General features: G+C 31.8%; 1 protein-coding gene across 1 annotated transcript in view; it reads right to left on the reverse strand.

Moving 5' to 3' along the window:
* The window catches only part of COL9A1 (collagen type IX alpha 1 chain), a 126357-nt gene that overhangs the window by 70070 nt on the left and 37423 nt on the right, over positions 1-18864 (reverse strand). The window contains exons 11-16 of the mRNA XM_051996710.1: positions 9079-9132; positions 8688-8723; positions 4651-4674; positions 4204-4257; positions 1532-1585; positions 929-961 (exon numbers count right to left, since the gene is read on the reverse strand). Of these exons, the coding sequence (XP_051852670.1) occupies positions 929-961; positions 1532-1585; positions 4204-4257; positions 4651-4674; positions 8688-8723; positions 9079-9132 (255 nt within the window). The remainder of the gene's footprint in view (positions 1-928; positions 962-1531; positions 1586-4203; positions 4258-4650; positions 4675-8687; positions 8724-9078; positions 9133-18864) is intronic.

Below are 18864 nucleotides of genomic sequence, written 5' to 3' on the forward strand. Positions count from 1 at the left end.
GACAATCATCATGAATGGCTATCACAGGGATGTTGAGATGCAATCCATCTTTCCTACTCTCTGACTGGTTGATCACATTCAGCCCAAAGATTATGCCATGATGCCCTAAACGGCTGATGCCCCAATTCTGGAGACCACTTTACTGAGAGACCCTCTAAGATTATAATTTGCAGGATAGATGTGCCTTATTGGAAGCAATTTGCTCATAAGGAGTTCTCTAAATTAATGACTTCAAAAGCCCAGAAGCAAAAATGAACCTAAAGCAAAATATAATAGATGGGAAAATGGACTTGGAGCCAAAAACCTGGGTTCAAGCTCTGCCACTAAAATATATAAGCTATATATTGTATTGTACTTTAACATACTTAACATGTATTGGTCAACCTACCATCAAGGGGAGCGGATGGGGGGAAGGAAGGGAAAAATTGGAACGAAAGGTTTGGCAATTGTCAATGCTGTAAAATTACCTACGCATATAACTTGTAAATAAAAAGCTATAATAATAAATATATATAAGCTATATGAATTTATGATCAAGTTACTTAATTGCTATCCAAGCAATTTAATACTATGTTACAAAAGATTGGCTGAGTCATATCAATAAAGGCAGTTTCCACACCACCAATTCCCTAGATTAATGAAAACATAGGTCCAGACACAAAAATACCTAAATATAAAATAGTTCACCTCTGAAATAAGGGAAATGAAATAAATAATAAACATTGGTCAGTTCCAAAGGGCCATAGAACAAGAATGGAATAATTTCATGCATGGAAAAAGAACCAATTAAATCCTGTATTATCCACTAGGAAAATGCTTGGATACAAATTATTTGTTCATCCAGATATCAGATGAAAGTCTGCTTCCTAAAAAAGGAACATATTGTTTTTGACTGACACAATTTTATTCATAAAAACTAACATCTTACCAGTGGATCTCCATCATGAAGTCCAATTGTTCCCTAAGCAAATAAAAAGAAAACAAGTTACAGAATATTCAGGATCATAACTTTTCAAGTAAAATAAATATAATTAGTTCAAATATCTGTGGCGAAATGGTGGCAGAGAGGCATCTGCCAAGAAAATAAATGAAGATATTGTACAATTAACAATTCATCGCAATATGAAATATTTAGGAATATCCTAGAAAATCCAAAATCTCCTAATAATTGTATTAATCTTTTAAGGGGGCGCTATAATTGTTTTTTCATATTTTGAGGGATTTCTCCCCACAAGTTTATAGGAAGGACGCTTCCCTAAAGACAAATAAATCCCATCCAATCCTATCTTGATCTTATTTTTAAAATTTCTTATTCCGCAAAACATTATTTTTCCACATATTTTCTGTATTTAAAGAATTCATGCCTTTAATAAGAGATGAAAATAGGCACATTGGGAAATGATGATAGTTATAGATAAGGGATAATAATGATACTTTATGTTTACACTCATTCCTTTATTTGCTCTATAACTATATTTGTCAAGTTTGACTCTATGGACCACAGAAAGATCACAAGGTTAAGAGCACTTACACTTGGTCCTGGGGGACCTGGAGGGCCAGGTGGTCCTCTTCTTCCAGGATCACCCTAAATATTGGGGATATAGAAGCAAATGTTTAAACAAATGACAACTTGTGGCACAAAATAGAGAAGAAATGATGTGGTACATAAAGACCCACAAAACTCATCAAATGCTTAAAGCAAGCAAGGAAATCAATGAGTCCTTTCTAATCTAATAATTTCCATGGAACAAGAGCAAGATAATGAATGAGTTCCATCTCTCAAGCTAATAAAATGAATCTAGATCTGAACACAGAAATATAGAAAAACCAATTCTTTTGGATAGGGCATTTCTATGTCCAAATCAAGGGTAAATTAGGAAGGAAATTCTGCTTGATTTTTATAGCTATTGATAAAACCAGTAAACATTAATGGTATTGTGAATACTATATTATAGTAATAATATTACCTTCATCGTGAAAAAAAATTAGCCTCAAATGAGAAATAGGTAAGTCTTTGCAGGCAGCCTGTCTCATGCCAGTGTTTTTCATATCTCATTCATCACTTGAGTTATTATATTCACTCAGAAAATTCTAATTGGCATTATGTTTTAACTGGTTTTGAAATCAGAATTTACGCATGGCATGTGATTTCCTTCTTCCTGTTCTGTCACAACAAGTTACTAACAAAAACTTGAATCATTTCCATTTTATGATTATTTCAAATGTTTCCCACTCTACCTAACCCACTCAAAGGTATAGTTACTCCTTAAATCTTATTATCACCTAAAACTGTTAAAATGTTGATCTCTCAAAGTCATTTCTCTGATCATAATTTGTTGACTTTCTATCTCTTTCTTCCTGATTTTTCCTAAACTTCTTTATTCTCATTGCAAACTCATTGAAATTATATCTGTTCTAGGTTGTTCTTTTTCCTTATTCTCTCTGGTCTAATGTGACTTTCTGCCTTTCAGTCTTGACCCTAGAGTTATTCAATTCTAATACTATGTACTATGCTAGTGCTGTGAAGATGTAATACAGTCTCTGCCCTTATAGAGTTTGCAAATTCTAAATATTCATATGATGTTACTATAACAATTATGAAATGCTTAGTATAAGAGTTGACATTTTATATATTTTACTTTGGCATATGTAAAGTGTTCTTTATCCATAGTTTTGTACTTTATAGCAAAGAGGATTCACATATAAAGTGTGCTGAGTAAATACACTGTGATTTCATTGGATTCTGAAATCCAGAATGAATTTCAATTGAAAATATATCCATTTTAATCTGATACCCCAAAATTTAACCCCAATGGATGTAAATATGATTTTGGATGGCTCTATATGATAGAGAAGAAGCTCTTGATATAATGAGCTTTGGTTTTTCACAGAGAAATCCTAGATTTGGTCCAGCCGGGAGTATACTAATAAGTGTTTTCATCATCAACTAGGGGAGAAGGAGAATGTATATAACTCACACTTAAATTAATCTGCTTTATTAACACTTTCTTAAACCTAGATAAAGGGATAAATCAAGCTCTAATGTAATTTTGTGTGTTTCTAAGATATAAATGCTCATACTGAAAACTTAACAATTAGCTCTCATAAGCCACATTAGGAATTAGCCTAATTCCAATTCTCTTATTTATTAATTGTGAGATCTTAAGCAAGTTAATTCAACTCTCTGAACATCAGTTTCCTTATCTGTAAAATAGGATAAAAAATAATGTGCTTCCTTCTTTGTGAGGTTGTTATGGAAGTCAAATGTGATGATGAATCTAAAGTATTTTGAAAACTTTAAATTCACATAAATTATCTGCTGCTACTATTATCATTGTATTCATGATACTAATATAAGTGGTCATAATTTTAGACCACTAATTCTTAATTTCATACAAATGATCTAAAAAAAAAAACTTTGCCTAAGGATTAAGTGACTTGTTGTTCAATTATGTCCTACTCTTTCTTACCCCATTCAGATTGTTTTTTGGTGGGGAGAGGTTGTTTTTATTTTTAGCAAAGATACTAGAATGATTTGCCATTTTCTTCTCCAGTTCATTTTTTAGATGAGGAACCTGAAGCAATAAGGATTATGAGACTTGCCAAGGATCACATAGCTAATAAATGCTTAAGGCTATATTTGAACTCAGATGTTCCTGACTCCAGGTGCAGCTAGCTCTCTATCCATGGTGTTCTAGAGACTTCAGTCTGCCATTAACTAGTTGTATAACCTCTTGCAACTTACATATGGCAGCAGCTGCTATACTAATATTAAACCAATAGTTCTCAATTCTTTTGGTTTCAGGACCTTTACATTCTTAAAAATTATTGAAGATTCCCTCCAAAGGGCTTCTGTTAATGAAGGTTCTATCTATTGATTTGCATTACATTAGAAATTAAAATATCTTAGTTATTATTATGAAAAAAGCTTTGACCTTATAAACTCCTTGTCCCTGAACTGCTTTATTGCTTTAAAGATTTGCTGAAACGATGAAAATAAGGGTATGCTAGACATACTATGAAAAAAAAAAAAGCAGAAGACAAAAGCAAAGTGATATTACTGTTCTAAGAACCCATCAATATTATTACTTAAAGGCAATAGTTCGACACAAACAAGTTTGCATATTTACAACAATTTCTTTCTTTTTGATATCTTCCAACAAATCAACAAATATTTATTGAGAAATAATCCATTTTACTCACAGATGGTCCCACACGTCCAAGTTCTCCAGGAAGTCCAGATGCACCAGGAGGTCCCTAAAGTTAACAAATTAAAAGGAAATTAGGGATTTTTTTTGAAAAAAAAATACTTGATCAAATCATGTTTAAAATCTGATTTAGAGGTATGTGACCACTGGTCTCTCAACGAGATAGTAACACATTTCATAAATGACCAATTACATTGTGTGGACCAGATATTTCATAAACTAATCCAAAAATAATTTTCTACCCTGAAACACATAGCATAAGAGGATTGCCACAAAACAATGGGGAAATATTTATAGTCACCAAAAGACAGGTGAGCAACAAAAGTACCACATGGCAGAATATTATTTATGGAACAAACCTAATAGAACAAAAGATGGACCATTCTTTTTTTCTAACTTCATCTTTTAAAATAAGCTAATTGTTTTATAAAATGATACTTACCGGTGGTCCAGGAATACCACGACCCTGAAAAAATAAAATTTTTATTTTATATATATAAAATATCATTTACCCATGTACATGTAAATAGACACAGTAGAGATATTTCTTGAAAATAAATTATGTGGAATACTACTGTACTAGAAAAATGATAAACTGGTTAATTTTAGAAAAAACATAAAAAGACTTGCATGAAATAATGAAAAGTGAAATGAGGAGAACCAAGAGAATGTGATACAAAGTAACAGCAATATCTTTCTAAGAACAACTTTGAATGACAAAGTCATTTTAAATATTATAAATACTCAAATCAACTACAAAAGACCTATGAAGGAAAATGCTCTCCTATTCACACCCCAAGAATTCATAAATAGAAGTATGTATTAAATGGTTTTACATATATATGTGTGTATATATATATATATATAATATATGCATGTTTGTGTCAAATGGTAGTCTCTACACCAAGGTGGGGAGGAGGGAGGAAAATAATTAAAACTTCATAGCAGAAAAGCAAGAGACGTTTGAAAATGATGTTAGTATTTATTGCACAGTGTTTTTTGTTTTTTTTAAAGCAAACAGTGTAAAATGAAATTTGTGGTCTTATTCAGACTCCTCTTTTTATGTTATTCAGTATTAATGGAAATAATCTTTTTATTCTGTCTTTTTATTTAATGAATACAAAATAAATTTTTAAAATTTAAAGAAAATAAATTATAAACCATACCACCAAAGATAGATATTATATTGCTCTTTTTAAAAAATGTTTCATATGAAATAAATTATTTGTCCAAAAAAAAAAAAAAGACAAACAAGTCTTCATTTCTAAAAGTTTTAGTTATTGGAGAGATAAACTAGCCAGTAATTTTTTCTCCCCAATATTTCAAAGACCTGTGATTTCAATAGTATGGTTATTACTTCTAATTATCCAGATCACCACGATTTCTCCTTTTGGAGATGATGTTTATGCATTGTGGAGATAAAGAGAGTTATCATCCTACAGTCACTCAACAAGTATTAATGAAGCACTTAGTGGCAAGAACTGTAGTTGCTAAGTGCAGCAGAATGGACTTTGGATGATACAAATAGTCTGTCATCTGTTGCCAGGACAATACCAAAAGTCTTTTTGGTACAAGAGAATCTGCCAGGGCTTGAGTTCAGTTGTCAAAGCCTTCAAAAACCCAAGGTCAGCTGTACACTACAATGGGGCAATGGAGGAGGACTTGAGAAGAAGAATCAGCAAGATGTTCCTTTTAAAATATTTTCTTTCTGTTTCTTTTAATGAAAGTAAATGAAGTCATACAATTTTGCTTATAGAATGCTGGCTGCTATATTCATGGAGTGTCACATTTGATGATTTAAAATGCTATTTTTTCATGTTTTCAAATGCAATTTACCTTCAAATAATTATGACTACAGTATGGATAGAAACTGGATCTACTTTCACTGAGATAGTCACAGAAGTGTCAAACTATAAGACAGTAAGTAGCCTGCCAAACTCCCTAGTGCTGGCAGAATCAAATTAAAATATAATTGAGAAATGTTTAACAAAATAAGTGAAAAATATAACATAGAGAGTGTTAATTTTTAGTTTTCCGAAGTGTCTCTTTCTACTTGAATTTGATAACACTTGATAGGAAACTCCCAAGTGATAAAATTCCTTCTATTACTGCAAGTCAGCATCTTCAATTTGTAGTCTCATAAAGTAGATTAGAATACTAAGAAATTGAGTGACTTGCTAGGATCACACAGTCAATATGTGTCAGAGGTGAAATTTGAACCTAGGCCTTTTTGGCTTTGAAGTCAGCTTTTTATCCACTATGCTCAATTTCCACTTTTACAAACTTACAAATGTGATATATTGGTTCCAAAGAGATGGGTTTAATAAAAAAAAAAAAAAGGTTTTTGTGCATTCATGAAGCACAAAATAGTCAAGTCTATGGCAAAGAAGAGAGATCAAACCTTTTAAACAATTAGAAATTTATGTCATAGGATTTTTTTAGCTCGAGTACTTATGAGAATTAAAAGTGTCTCTCCCCCCAAACTTTGCCATAATAAATTTGATCTTGAATGAAGTCATGCTATCTGTTCTGTATTATTTATATACTTTTGCACATGCTTTTGTCTTCTACTTAGAATACCATCCTCTTTTCATTGCCCCCATCTAATCTTTTTCTCCTGAGAGTAGTCCTGGTTTTTTATTCTTCTGTTCCTGATTCTTATTCTTCCAGGTAGATGCCTCAGAATCAGTCATCTTTCCTGCTACCTTTGCAAAATCCATTGCACAGTCCATTATAATAGCCATATTAGGAGTCAGCGGACCTGAACTCCCTTCTTCACTGTACCTCTTCTTAGATATGTAAAGTTAAGCAAGATACTACTTCACTGAGCCTCAGTTTCCTTATCTACAAAGTAAGGCAGGGGAACAAAAAAACCATCCTCTGCCTGCCTTCTAAGATTATTTTAAAGATCTAAATAAATGAAATAATGTGTATAAAAGTCTTTTGAAAATAATAAAAATGTAGGTGAAATAGAGGTGATTTTTGTTATATGGATTTTTTTTTAATCTTCATAACTGAAACATTCAGTAAAATCCCTAGGAATTCTCTTGGTGAAGGTTGTCTACACAAGCAATCAGTTTTGGGTGTTTTTTTTAATGGGGAGGGACTTTTAGAAGGGTATAAAGATTGGGATTTGGAAGGGTGAGAGGAGAGGATGGGGGGAGTCTTTTGATGGGAATGTGGATTGAATTTCAGCATTAGAGAAGGGAATGAAGGGACTGTTGGAGGGGAACGTGAAGTAGGGGATGGAAGGTGGGAGGAGAAGACAAGGTAAAAAAAAGATAGGGTAAAAAGAAAAGCTGAGAAAAAAATGAGTAAAGCAAACAATTAGTTTGATAGTTTTAACTGAATTGGCTAGTTATTCACTTTTTCATTCAGTCCTTTATTGAGTGAATCTTTATTTGGTTACCATTATGCACTGGGTTAGACAATGAATCAATAACAGTTGAGACACAGCCAGAGGTAACTTAGGAGTTTTTTAAAATATTATTCATTTTGTAAAGAGTACTTATCGAAGAGTTACACTTATTTGCAACATAATTCTTATACAGAACAATCAGATTTATACAATAAAATATGGAAGTGGTGTTTTTCTAAACAGAAAACAAAAACATATTGTTTGGCTATAGATTACTAGTCAGTATTTTTCAAACGAGCAAAAAGATTTGGATTTTACAAATTTAACAATTCAAGAGATATGGTTGAAGAAAAAGTAGTGCAAGTTATTCATTTCAGAAAATAACTGATAGCATATGAAAGTCTAATAGGAAAGTGAACAGATACTATGATATAGCAGAACAAGCTCGAATAAAAGGAAGAAGGATATAGATTTATAAAGAGCCAATGGATGAAAAGTAGTTCTCCAGCTCGTTCCTTCTGAGAGGCACAGTTACAGTGATCTATGTTGAATGTCTAACCCCATTAGTAAATCTCAGCCTAATGGTAGGTACAATGGAGAAATGACAAGTATGAGAACAGGATAAGAACTCCCAGGAAAACGGTTTTTCATTAGAGTTAAAACTAAGATGCAGGGAGGATACCACAATTTATTCATGACTATTGGACCTCTGCTCTTGGTTTATCTTAGGGTATGGTTTTTCTCTCAGGACGTTATGCAAGAATGATTTTCTTCTATAACAAAAGATTGGGTTTCCTAGAAAAGGAACACTTAAGCAGACTGAATAGTAACCAATCAACCCCTGAATACTGTATTATTCATCTATGTACTTTATACTGCACATTTAAATTTGTCCAGAATTATTCCACTTACAGAAAAAAGTAAAATTCCATTATAATAAATTTCAGAGTGGTGTTCCACTTAATCCCATGCAGTTAATTGCTATAGAATATTCATTTTATCAGTCAAAACTTTTAACTATATTTCTATGTAAAATGTTTCACCAGGAATATCATTGAGGCAGAATTAAACATTTTCACACTTTTATTTCATTCATACAGTATCTAAAAATTTTTACTTACTGGAAATCCACGTGATCCTGGGACTCCAGGCTCTCCCTAAAAACATAAAATAATTTCTTTTTATTTAAATATTCAGAAAAATATGTGGATATTTGCATGTGTGTGTTTGTGTGTGTGTGTGTGTGTGTATGAGAGAGAGAGAGAGAGAGAGAGAGAGAGAGAGAGAGAGAGAGAGAAATAGGTGTGTTAAGGGTTAAGGAGTGGGGTTTGCCTATATAAGATATCATGACATTTTTATAAATGAAAAATTATTTATGTACTTTTTAAAGTACATAAATTTCCATTTCTTCATCAATAGGATTATTTCTATTATTGAAAACTAAACTGACATGCTTAAATAAATTTTCCCTAAAATGAGTTTTAAACATTCACAAAAAGGTTTTCAACTTACTTTTTGTCCTCTTGGACCAACTGCACCAGGTGATCCATCAGGTCCTGTCAAGCCCTTTCAAAATGATATGTGTAATGTCAATGTTATCTCATATAATTCTATGGTAAATTGCTATGCAACTAATTTAACTTAAACTTATTAAATATTATTATGATGTTTCCAAACTAATTATGCAAATAGCTTCACAGAAATACAACTATATTTTTATTCAAAGAATAGTAAACTCTAATGACTCTTTCCTGTTTATGAACTATGAAATTAAATCAATCTAGTAATAACTTTTGATTTGACAAGGACATTGTGACCAATTCAATCTTTTGTTTTTTATATTAAAAAAAAATCTGTCTGTTCTAGTGAATGAAATCATTTATCACAATGCTCAACATATCTGTTATATTTCACTGATTTCTTCTATCTCCATATTGTAAATATTATTAGGGATAATTCATTATGACATAAAAGCCTTCAAAATTAAATATGGTCATTTGCAGAATATGCATTTTTATTTTGGTTCCACCATTCAACTATTAAGTGTACTTTATTTTTTTCTATATGTAAAATAGAAATGATATTTGAACACTCACCATCTCCCTACTCACAATAATGTTTTGAGTATAATCAAACGTTTATAAAATATTTTAAGCTCCTCAGAAGAGATCCTATAAATTGTCTAGAAACCTGGTGCACTTGCCTTCTTTCATTCATGCTAGATAAAATATAATTGCATTCTAGATAGGACATTCATGGATCAAGGGATATATAATAGTCTCAAAGGTAATGATTGAGTAAATTTATTTACCCTTTTGGTTGTAATACATCATTTTCATCCCTGAGTCTACATTCTTTTCATTGACTAAAGAAACATAAGAGTATAATGGTAGAAGGTGATTGAATGTCAAGTCAGGTTCTAATTCTGTCACTAACTCTGTGAACTAAGACAGTTAGTCTTAGTTCTCACCGGAGCTCAATTTTATCATCTGTAAAAAGAGGAGTTGTATGAGATGACCTCTAAGGTATTTCCTTATACCTTAGGAATCCTGTGAAAGATTCCTTCTAAATCTTGTGAAAATACATTAATCAATATTTACATGCCAAATAAACCCTACTTGAATTCAAAAGGTAAATCTATTATTATGAAATTCTATGTATATACCATAATTTTTTGATACCTCATTGTTACTCCAAATTCCCTGTATTGAGGAAAATTGCTATTTAATGGAAAACACATTAGATCCAAAATCAAAAGAGAACTGGGCCCATTAATAGTCATGTGATCACAGTCAAATTACTTAATCTCTCTGAATCTCAATATCCTGATCTGTAAAATGGAGGTGACAATAAAACTGAAGCAACTTGATCAGAGGGCTATTATGAAAATTAAATAAGATAATAGCAAAATAGCTCTTCTATAAAGCTTTAAAGTTTGTTAAATGCTTTACAAATTTTATCTAATTTTATGCTCCCCAACCCTGGGAGATAAGTGCTATTATAATCTCCATTTTACAGATGAGAAAACTGAGGCAGACAAAGGTGTTTTTTTTTTTTTCTGTTTGTTTGTGTGTTCGTGTGTTTTTTTAAATGACTTGCCTAAGATTACACAGTTGATAAGTGATTGAAGTCAGATTTCAACTAAGGTCTTTTTGATACCAGGTTCAGCATTCTATACATGTATTTAGATACATAAAGCACTTTGTAAATCATTATGTATTTATACAAATGAAAATTATTATTTATTTTATTTTGGTTAGTGCTGGATTATTAAAGTATAGCTGAATTTAGAAAAATATTGTCAAACATGTGTGTAAGTTTCTATATTTGGCAAGACATTTTAATTTATTTTACTGTTTTCCATTTTCAAACTTTTCTTTATTCTTATTCATTTCTAGTTGTGGGTTGGCAACTAAATTAAAGTCAACAATTGTAATTTTTTTTGATTTAGTAAAAAAAGTAGATATAATATATTCTGAAGACCACTTATTAACTAGTTCTTAATAGAAATCATTAAGCAATATTATCTTGGGAATAGTGGTGGCAATGTAAGAAAATCTTTAAAAAGTTTAAAACCAATACCTAAATAGAAGATCATTAAGGACAAAAAAAAAAAAAAAAAAACTACATTAAATCTGTCATGTTCTCCACCTAAAGGCATGGAGAAGGGTATGTTTTATATTAAGCTGACCATTCATCTTGGAATATCTTGGAATTTATTTCATTGCTTGTTCCTTTATACTTCTTTGTAACAATTAATTTTCTGTAATAATCATGTAGATAAAGAAAATGAAAAGGGAAAGATTTGAGTTCATAAAGTTAATTACTGGAAATTTACTAAAGGGGAGAAAACTCAGACAAGCAGAACAACAAGAATTTTTGACAAGTTTTCTTTGATTTTATAAGCTTCATAATCTAATTACAAGATTATAATTTGGCAACAAGACAAATGGCCACTTGCTGAGTTCCTATTATAAAATCAAAACTTCTCTCTTAATTTTAACCAAATAAATCACATCTTTGTTGAGAATGTATGTACAAAATAAGATACATTTTTAAATCCTGGGTCCAAATATGACTGCTAAAAGCATATCATTCATTATAACTTATCTACAAGCATAATTCTGTGCATAAATATTATAAGACCAATGGGGTGAATTCCCAAAGATTCAGCTCTTTCATCTGTTAGTGGAGGCTTGCTGGAATGCTTATAAAAGAAATATTGAAACCGCAACAATGGTTGTATGTGCTACATCAGACTACTGACTGGATCCCAAGTTGATATCCTTTCTTTAAAAGGATTGGAAAAGCAGCCTCACAAAGATAAGGGGCAGAACTTTTCTGACAACTACATCATTCTCACAAAAGGCTAAGTTCCCATGTGGTTAACCAGACATCTAACTATTATACTTCTTAAATAGCATGAAAATATATTACAGGAATTGACATTTCTGGAACTAACTTTACTCAGGATCAAAAAGGAATTTTTAAAAATAGGCCCAGAAAAACTATGTAGTCAGTTTGCAATTCAAGACCAAAACGTGGCAGAATACAATCTAATACGGATCCCCATAAGTTTCTCCCCATTCCAGGTTGATCCTTGTAAGAAAATATCTTTATACCCTGGAATCATCTTTTGTTCAGATATCTTAAGATGCAGACATAAAGAATAAACAAATTCCTGAAGGAATGACTGAAACTGAAAGATTTATGCTAGAACAAAGATTATTTCTATATATCCCTATGGGATATTTAGATATATATAGATATAGATATAGATACACACTATGATCCCATGGGAAAGTAAAAGATGATACTAATATCTCCATATTTTTAAGTCTTGAAATATAATTTACATATATATGTAAAATAGAAATCTCTCTCTCTCACACACACACACACACACACACATACACACAGACACACACACATATTGTAAGTCAAGTTATATTAAGCATTTATTAAGCACTTACTATGCTCCACACAGCAAAGTACTAAGAATAAAAAGAAATGCAAAAACAGTCTTGCTCTCAAGAAATTCTAATGATGGAAACAACATATAAACAATTATGTACAAACAAGATATATCCTGAATAAACTGGAGATAATCTCAGAGGAAATACATTAAGATTAAAGAGGAAGGGAAAAGGCTTCCTGTAGAAGATGGGCTTTAGAGAAAACTTGTAGAAAATCAAGGAGGCCAGTAGGTAGACATAAGTAGGAAGAGAGTTCCAAGAATGGGAAAAAGGCAGTGAAAATGTCCTAGGGTCAAGAGATGGAGTGTTATTTTGAGGAACAGCAAAGAAGTCAATGACACTGGCTCTAAGAGTACATGAAAGTGAAGACTTGTAACAAGAGTAGAAAGACAGGAATGGATCAGGTTATAAAAGACTTTAAAAGTGAAATGGGATTTTATATTTTATCTTGGATACAACAAAAAGTCTTGATAAATGCTTTTTCATCACTGGTTTGATTTCTTCCTACTTTGTATTTTCACTCCTGTCCTTTCATATTTTCATTGCTGTTTCTTTTGGAAAGGGTAATTATGTGTTGCTTTTTTTTTCTTATTTTGAAGAAAAACTAAGAAAAATTTTCTTCTCCATCATTCTCAAAACTCCCATAATTTTTCTGACGACTAAAAGGTTAAGAGATCCTTTCCCTCTTGTGTTTTCTGCCTAATTAGAAGCATCCCAGTGAGAATGACTGCTCTTGTTCTCAATATTCTCTCTGAATGAGTCTTCTCCTCTCATGAAACTTAATTGTACTTCTTTCTCTTTGATGTATTCTCTAGTTGACCATAATATGTATGTGATTTGCTATTAGAAATCATTAAAGTCAAGTTCCTAATGAAAAGTAGTTATCTGGTTAAGCAAATTCCTCTTTTGTTTTTTAGTGCATATTTATCTCTCAGCTGAACTGTCCCAATAGTGTCCTGAATGAGATCCATAATCATTTGAAAAAATTCAGTTAAAATAGCCATAAAAGAAAATATCCAGTGTCCAAACTGTGACATACTGTCAAAAGTGTAGCCAGTAGAGCTTATCCATTAGCATTTAAATCTTCAAGAGACACTAAGGAAAGACATTGAATTGAACATCATAGAAAAAAAATTGGGCTGGAGGGACTCTAGAAAATAAAGCTATTCTTTTAATGACCTCAAGCTTCTCTCTAAAATAAAGTCTAGCTTTTAACATGAATTTTCTTCCAGAGATGTCATATGCCTGGTTGTCATAGAATATTACTAAAGTAATCCAAAAATTAAAGTTGTGCACCAACCACTGAACAATGGAGGGCGGAGGGGATCCTGATAGTTCTGCATCCACTTAAATTCACTTCCATTTAAATTCTTCAAGAGGTCAAAAAATTTAGCAATGGAGGACTTTAGAGATTGATGATTATAATCTAGTTCAGAAGAGGTTGAGAAGTTTATGCTATAGAAAGAGAGGTACTAAGGCATTATATCATTTGACCCCATCAAATCTCATGGGAGTGTGGGAATCAGAGGACCTGGGTTCAAATGCCGGAATTGTTACTTATTACCCATGTTAGTTTAGTTAGTTTACATCTCTGAGCTTCAGTTATGATATCTAAAAATGGGTGTTGTGAATTTGGACCAGATGGTCTCTACATTTATTCCAGTTCAACACTGTTTCTTTGACTGTCTTGTTCACAGCTGATTTTCAACCCTTACCATAAAATTTTCCAAATAACCTGCACAATAAATTATAATCTTGAGTAGTTACTATCTACCAGTCATACTATTTGTACATATGTACAAGGACTCAGAGTAAGTCTTTCCTGTCACAGAGTCTGTAGCTTACATGTACAACCAGCAAGGGCTTTGTAAACAAGTCTCTTGTACTTCTAAAAGTCTAGAATCTAAGCACTTTGAATCTAACCTTAATTCCAATTATACCTGCTTGAGAGGGATGTTATAAAGGAAACCAAAATAATTATGTGCCCAAAAAGTCATATTACATATATATACACAGATGTACATGTATGTATATATGTACATAGACACACAAGTGTAGACATATCCTTTTTGGGAGATATACACAATTATTTCTATGTAATAATTTATATAATCCTATACATTAAGCTATAATAATACATAATAATATACTAAATATTATGTGTCATTTATTATAGCACCTCCCTCCCAGAGTTACTGTATAAGTTAATATTTGCATAATGCTTTTCAAACCTTAAAGTATTTGTAAATATTAGCTATTACAGATTATATCTGGATATAATAGCAAGGATTTATGCACATTAATGCACATATGTATATATAGTTATGCTTCATGCAAAAATATAATTGATAATAATTTCCCTTCTAGGTAAAATGTTACCATCAAACTTTTGGGGTATTGATTTCATTTCTTTTGGTCTTAAAGAAAAAGACATAATAAGTGAAATCATTTTTTAAAAAAATATGAAAAAGATTTTTCTTTTTCTCAAAACAAATTTACAACAAACTTCCATCAATGTTCTTTTAAAGGGATATCATGTTTCCTTCACAGGCTAATTGTACAATATTTCAGAGTCCAATTCTTTTTGTACAGCAAAATAATGGTTTGGACATGTATACATATGTTGTATTTAATTTATACTTTAATATATTTAACATGTATTGGTCATCCTGCCATCTAGGGGAGGGAGTGGGGGAAAGGAGGGGAAAAATTGGAACAAAAGCTTGGCAATTGTCAATGCTGTAAAATTACCCATGCATATAACTTGTAAATAAAAAGCTATTAAAATTAAAATAAATAAAAATAAAAATAAATAAGGGATATCATGAGGACATATTGCTAGAGCAAAGAAAGAATTGCTTATATTCAAAACTGTTATAAAAATGAAGGTCATAGGCAGAAGATAGGATAAATACAAGGTTCTCAGCAATTTGCACACTGCCATGCTGCTTGATGGATAATCCAGAAGATATACCAACTCCAGAGGAAGACTGCACTGTTATACAAAATATTATCTATGATTAATTCTTAGTCCCCCAAAATTCCACAAAGCATAAATAGCATGATCAATTTTAAATTATTTTGCTTTCAAATGCCTATTAACTTCCTTCATAATATTGTCAATGATCTCCATGTTCAATTAAACAGTCTTCAGGTTCCATAAGGGGTGGAATAAAAAGTGAAAAACCTGTCTTTGCCACTACTAATTAGCTGGGTGATCCTGAAGAATTTTCTTATTTGTGCTGAGTCTCTCAGTTTTCTCAACTATAAAACAAGGATAATAAAGTCCAACCAATTAACTTCACATAGTTTTCATGAAGTTAAGGTAAGCAAGTAAGTAAGTAAGTAAGGTAACCCAATTAGAAGTATTTGGAAGAAAAATGCTATACAACTGCAAAACTACAAAATCCCATTTTTACTATTCAGCCAGGTTTTTCCCGCCATCTTAAAAGTTCTTCATGTAGTTTGAATCTCTTAAAGCTTTCTAAAGAGGACCGACCACTAATAAATAAGAAAATCCCTAGGTACTATACCCTTCTTAGGTTTTTACTGTTCCCTTTCCCTAACATATAAACTCAGATTAGATGCAGACTCAAGAGTGGGGATGACTAAGAAACAGATCTGAATTTTATTGTTTCTCTTTCTATCCTCTCATCCTATTCTAGAAGACCCAAGTGGGAATGTGCACATGTAAGCTACAGACTCTTTGACAGGAAAGACTTACTCTGAATCCTTGTACATATGTACAAATAGATGACTGGTAGATAGTAACTACTCAAGGTCATAATTTATGTGCAGGTTATTTGGAAAGTTTATAGTAAGGGTTGAAAATCAATTGGGAATAAGACAGTTCATAGTCTTGAATTGGAAGAAATGTAGAGACTATCTTGTCCACATTTCTAACACATTCTGCCTCCACCCCTAGAAGAGAATGTATGGCTCTTTATAGAAGGGATGTCTAATCTAATCTTCAGATCCCAGAGATTGTTAAGTGATTTGCCCACACTCATAACTGGTAGTTACTATCAGGGCCAAAATTTAAACCTCTTTGTTGATTACAGAGTCAGTGGTTGTTTTACCATCAGAGAGGCACTGGACTCAAGTAGAAAGGTAGGACCTAAGAGATTAGGCTGAAATGAAAGAAGAGGAGGTTTTCCACATTCTAAATTGGTATTGGTGCTGCAGAGAATGAGATGGTATCTGACCCTATGTCACCTACACCTGCCTTCACCACCTTTGCAAACTACAAATATTCAAAAGTATGAATCACAAAATTGAAAAATAAAGAGGTTTCCAATACCAAATTAGGCTTATTAGGATACAGTGACCTTTTGAAGTCATTGTATTAACTTTTTCAAGCCACCAGGAGACTATTTGGATGCACTAAACTGAATGGTTCTATGAAAAATGTAATACCTTTTAAGTATCTAATTTACTCTTTAACTAAAGAAGAATGACCAAGAATCACATAAATGTAATATTGTAATAATACTAATACATTCTTTCTCTCTCTTTTTCAATAAGAGATTGTAGGAAGATTGTTGTTTCAGAGTCATAAAATTATACTTGACCTTGGTTAAGTAATTTACAGTCTCCAAACCTCAACTTCTTCATTTGTAAAATTGGAAAAATAATATTATCACTAGTCAATTTATAAGATTGTTGTGAAGAAAGAATTTTGTAAATTGTAAAGTGCTATATAAATGTGAGTTGGTATTATAATTATTGCTGGCTACCAAAAAAAAAAAATTACATTCATTCAAGTTCAGTTTTGTTTTTAAAATCCAGTTAATTCTACATCAAGTTTTCATAGCTCCAGGCAAGTAAATTACTAACGACATTATATGTATCTATAACTCTAAGGAATTAGTGTTCTATAAGAAACAAATAGCAGGCTGATTTCAGAAAGGCCTGGAGAGATTTACATGAACTGATGCTAAGTGAAGTGAGTAAAACCAGGAGAACATTGTATACAGCAAAAATAATATTATATGATGATCAACTGTGACGGATTTGGCTCTTTTCAATAATGAGGTGATTCAGGCCAATTCCAATGGACTTGTTATAGATCCAGAAAGAGGACTATACGGACTGAATGTGGATCACAATATAGTACTTTTACCTTTTTAATATTGTTGTTTGCTTATTAGTTTTTTCTTTCTCATTTTTTCTCCCTTTTGATCTGATTTTTCTTGTGCCGCATGATAAATGTGGAAATATGTTTAGAAGAATTGTACATGTTTAACCTATATTGGATTACTTGCTTTCTAGGGAATGAGGGAGGTGGAAAAGGAGGGAGAAAATTTTGGAATACAAGGTTTTGCAAGGGTGAATGTTGAAAACTATCTTTGCATGTATTTTGAAAAATAAAAGGCTATTATTTTAAAAAGAAATAGAAATTATCTTTGCATCAGAAATGAATACATTCTACAAAGAAATTATTTGTTACACTATGCAATAGGGTTACTAATTTTAGTAGTCTCATACTGACTATCCTTTCATTTTATTATGAGACCACAGTTCAGTATATAGGATATCATTATGTGTCAAAGCAGGAACTGAAATCAAATTAATTATATAGTCTGAGTTTATATTACCCAAAGACTAATATAACATTCCTTTTCCCATTCCTAGAGTTCTCACAATGCTACCACTTTGCATTCATAAAAAGCCCAATAAAACATTTTAACATGTAATGGGAGCCAGGCTAGCAAAGCATTAAATGGCTTACAGAGATTATCATTGTAACTGACTGATAGGGAAGACCTTGTTTAATTAAATGTTTTAACTCTCAGGGAAAAGTAGCTGCAGCTTTTCTTAAAATATAGGGTCTTAGGGGAAGCTCGTTGGTGTAATGGATAGAGCACCAGCCCTGAAGTAAGGAGGATTTGAGTTCAAATCTGATCTCAGACACTTAATACTTCCTGGCTATATGACTCTAAAAAGTCACTAAACCCCAATTTCCCCAGTTAAAAATACATATATAAGGTCTTATCTAAAAAAAAAAAAATCGAAATCAAAACATTGTTTCTCTCTTCAGAGGTTCTTAAATATTGAAAATTACCTTTAAAATTCGAGCTCTCTCTAGTTTTTAAAGACAAGTGGAGAAATGTTAACAGCAGTACTTCCTAAAATGAATATTAGTAGGTAGGGGAAACAAGAAGATAGTTAGCTTCCCTAGCAGTAATCTGGCGAGAAAAAATAAACCATTCAATCAATAAGTGTCTACTTAGTAATTATATGTTCATGTACTATCTTAAGCACTATATATTTCTAGGGCTCAAGTATCCTCAAACACCTAAAATTTAGATAGGTTAGTTAG

The sequence above is a fragment of the Antechinus flavipes genome, chromosome 4 (assembly GCF_016432865.1).
Source record: "Antechinus flavipes isolate AdamAnt ecotype Samford, QLD, Australia chromosome 4, AdamAnt_v2, whole genome shotgun sequence".
NCBI classification, from domain to species: Eukaryota; Metazoa; Chordata; class Mammalia; order Dasyuromorphia; family Dasyuridae; genus Antechinus; species Antechinus flavipes.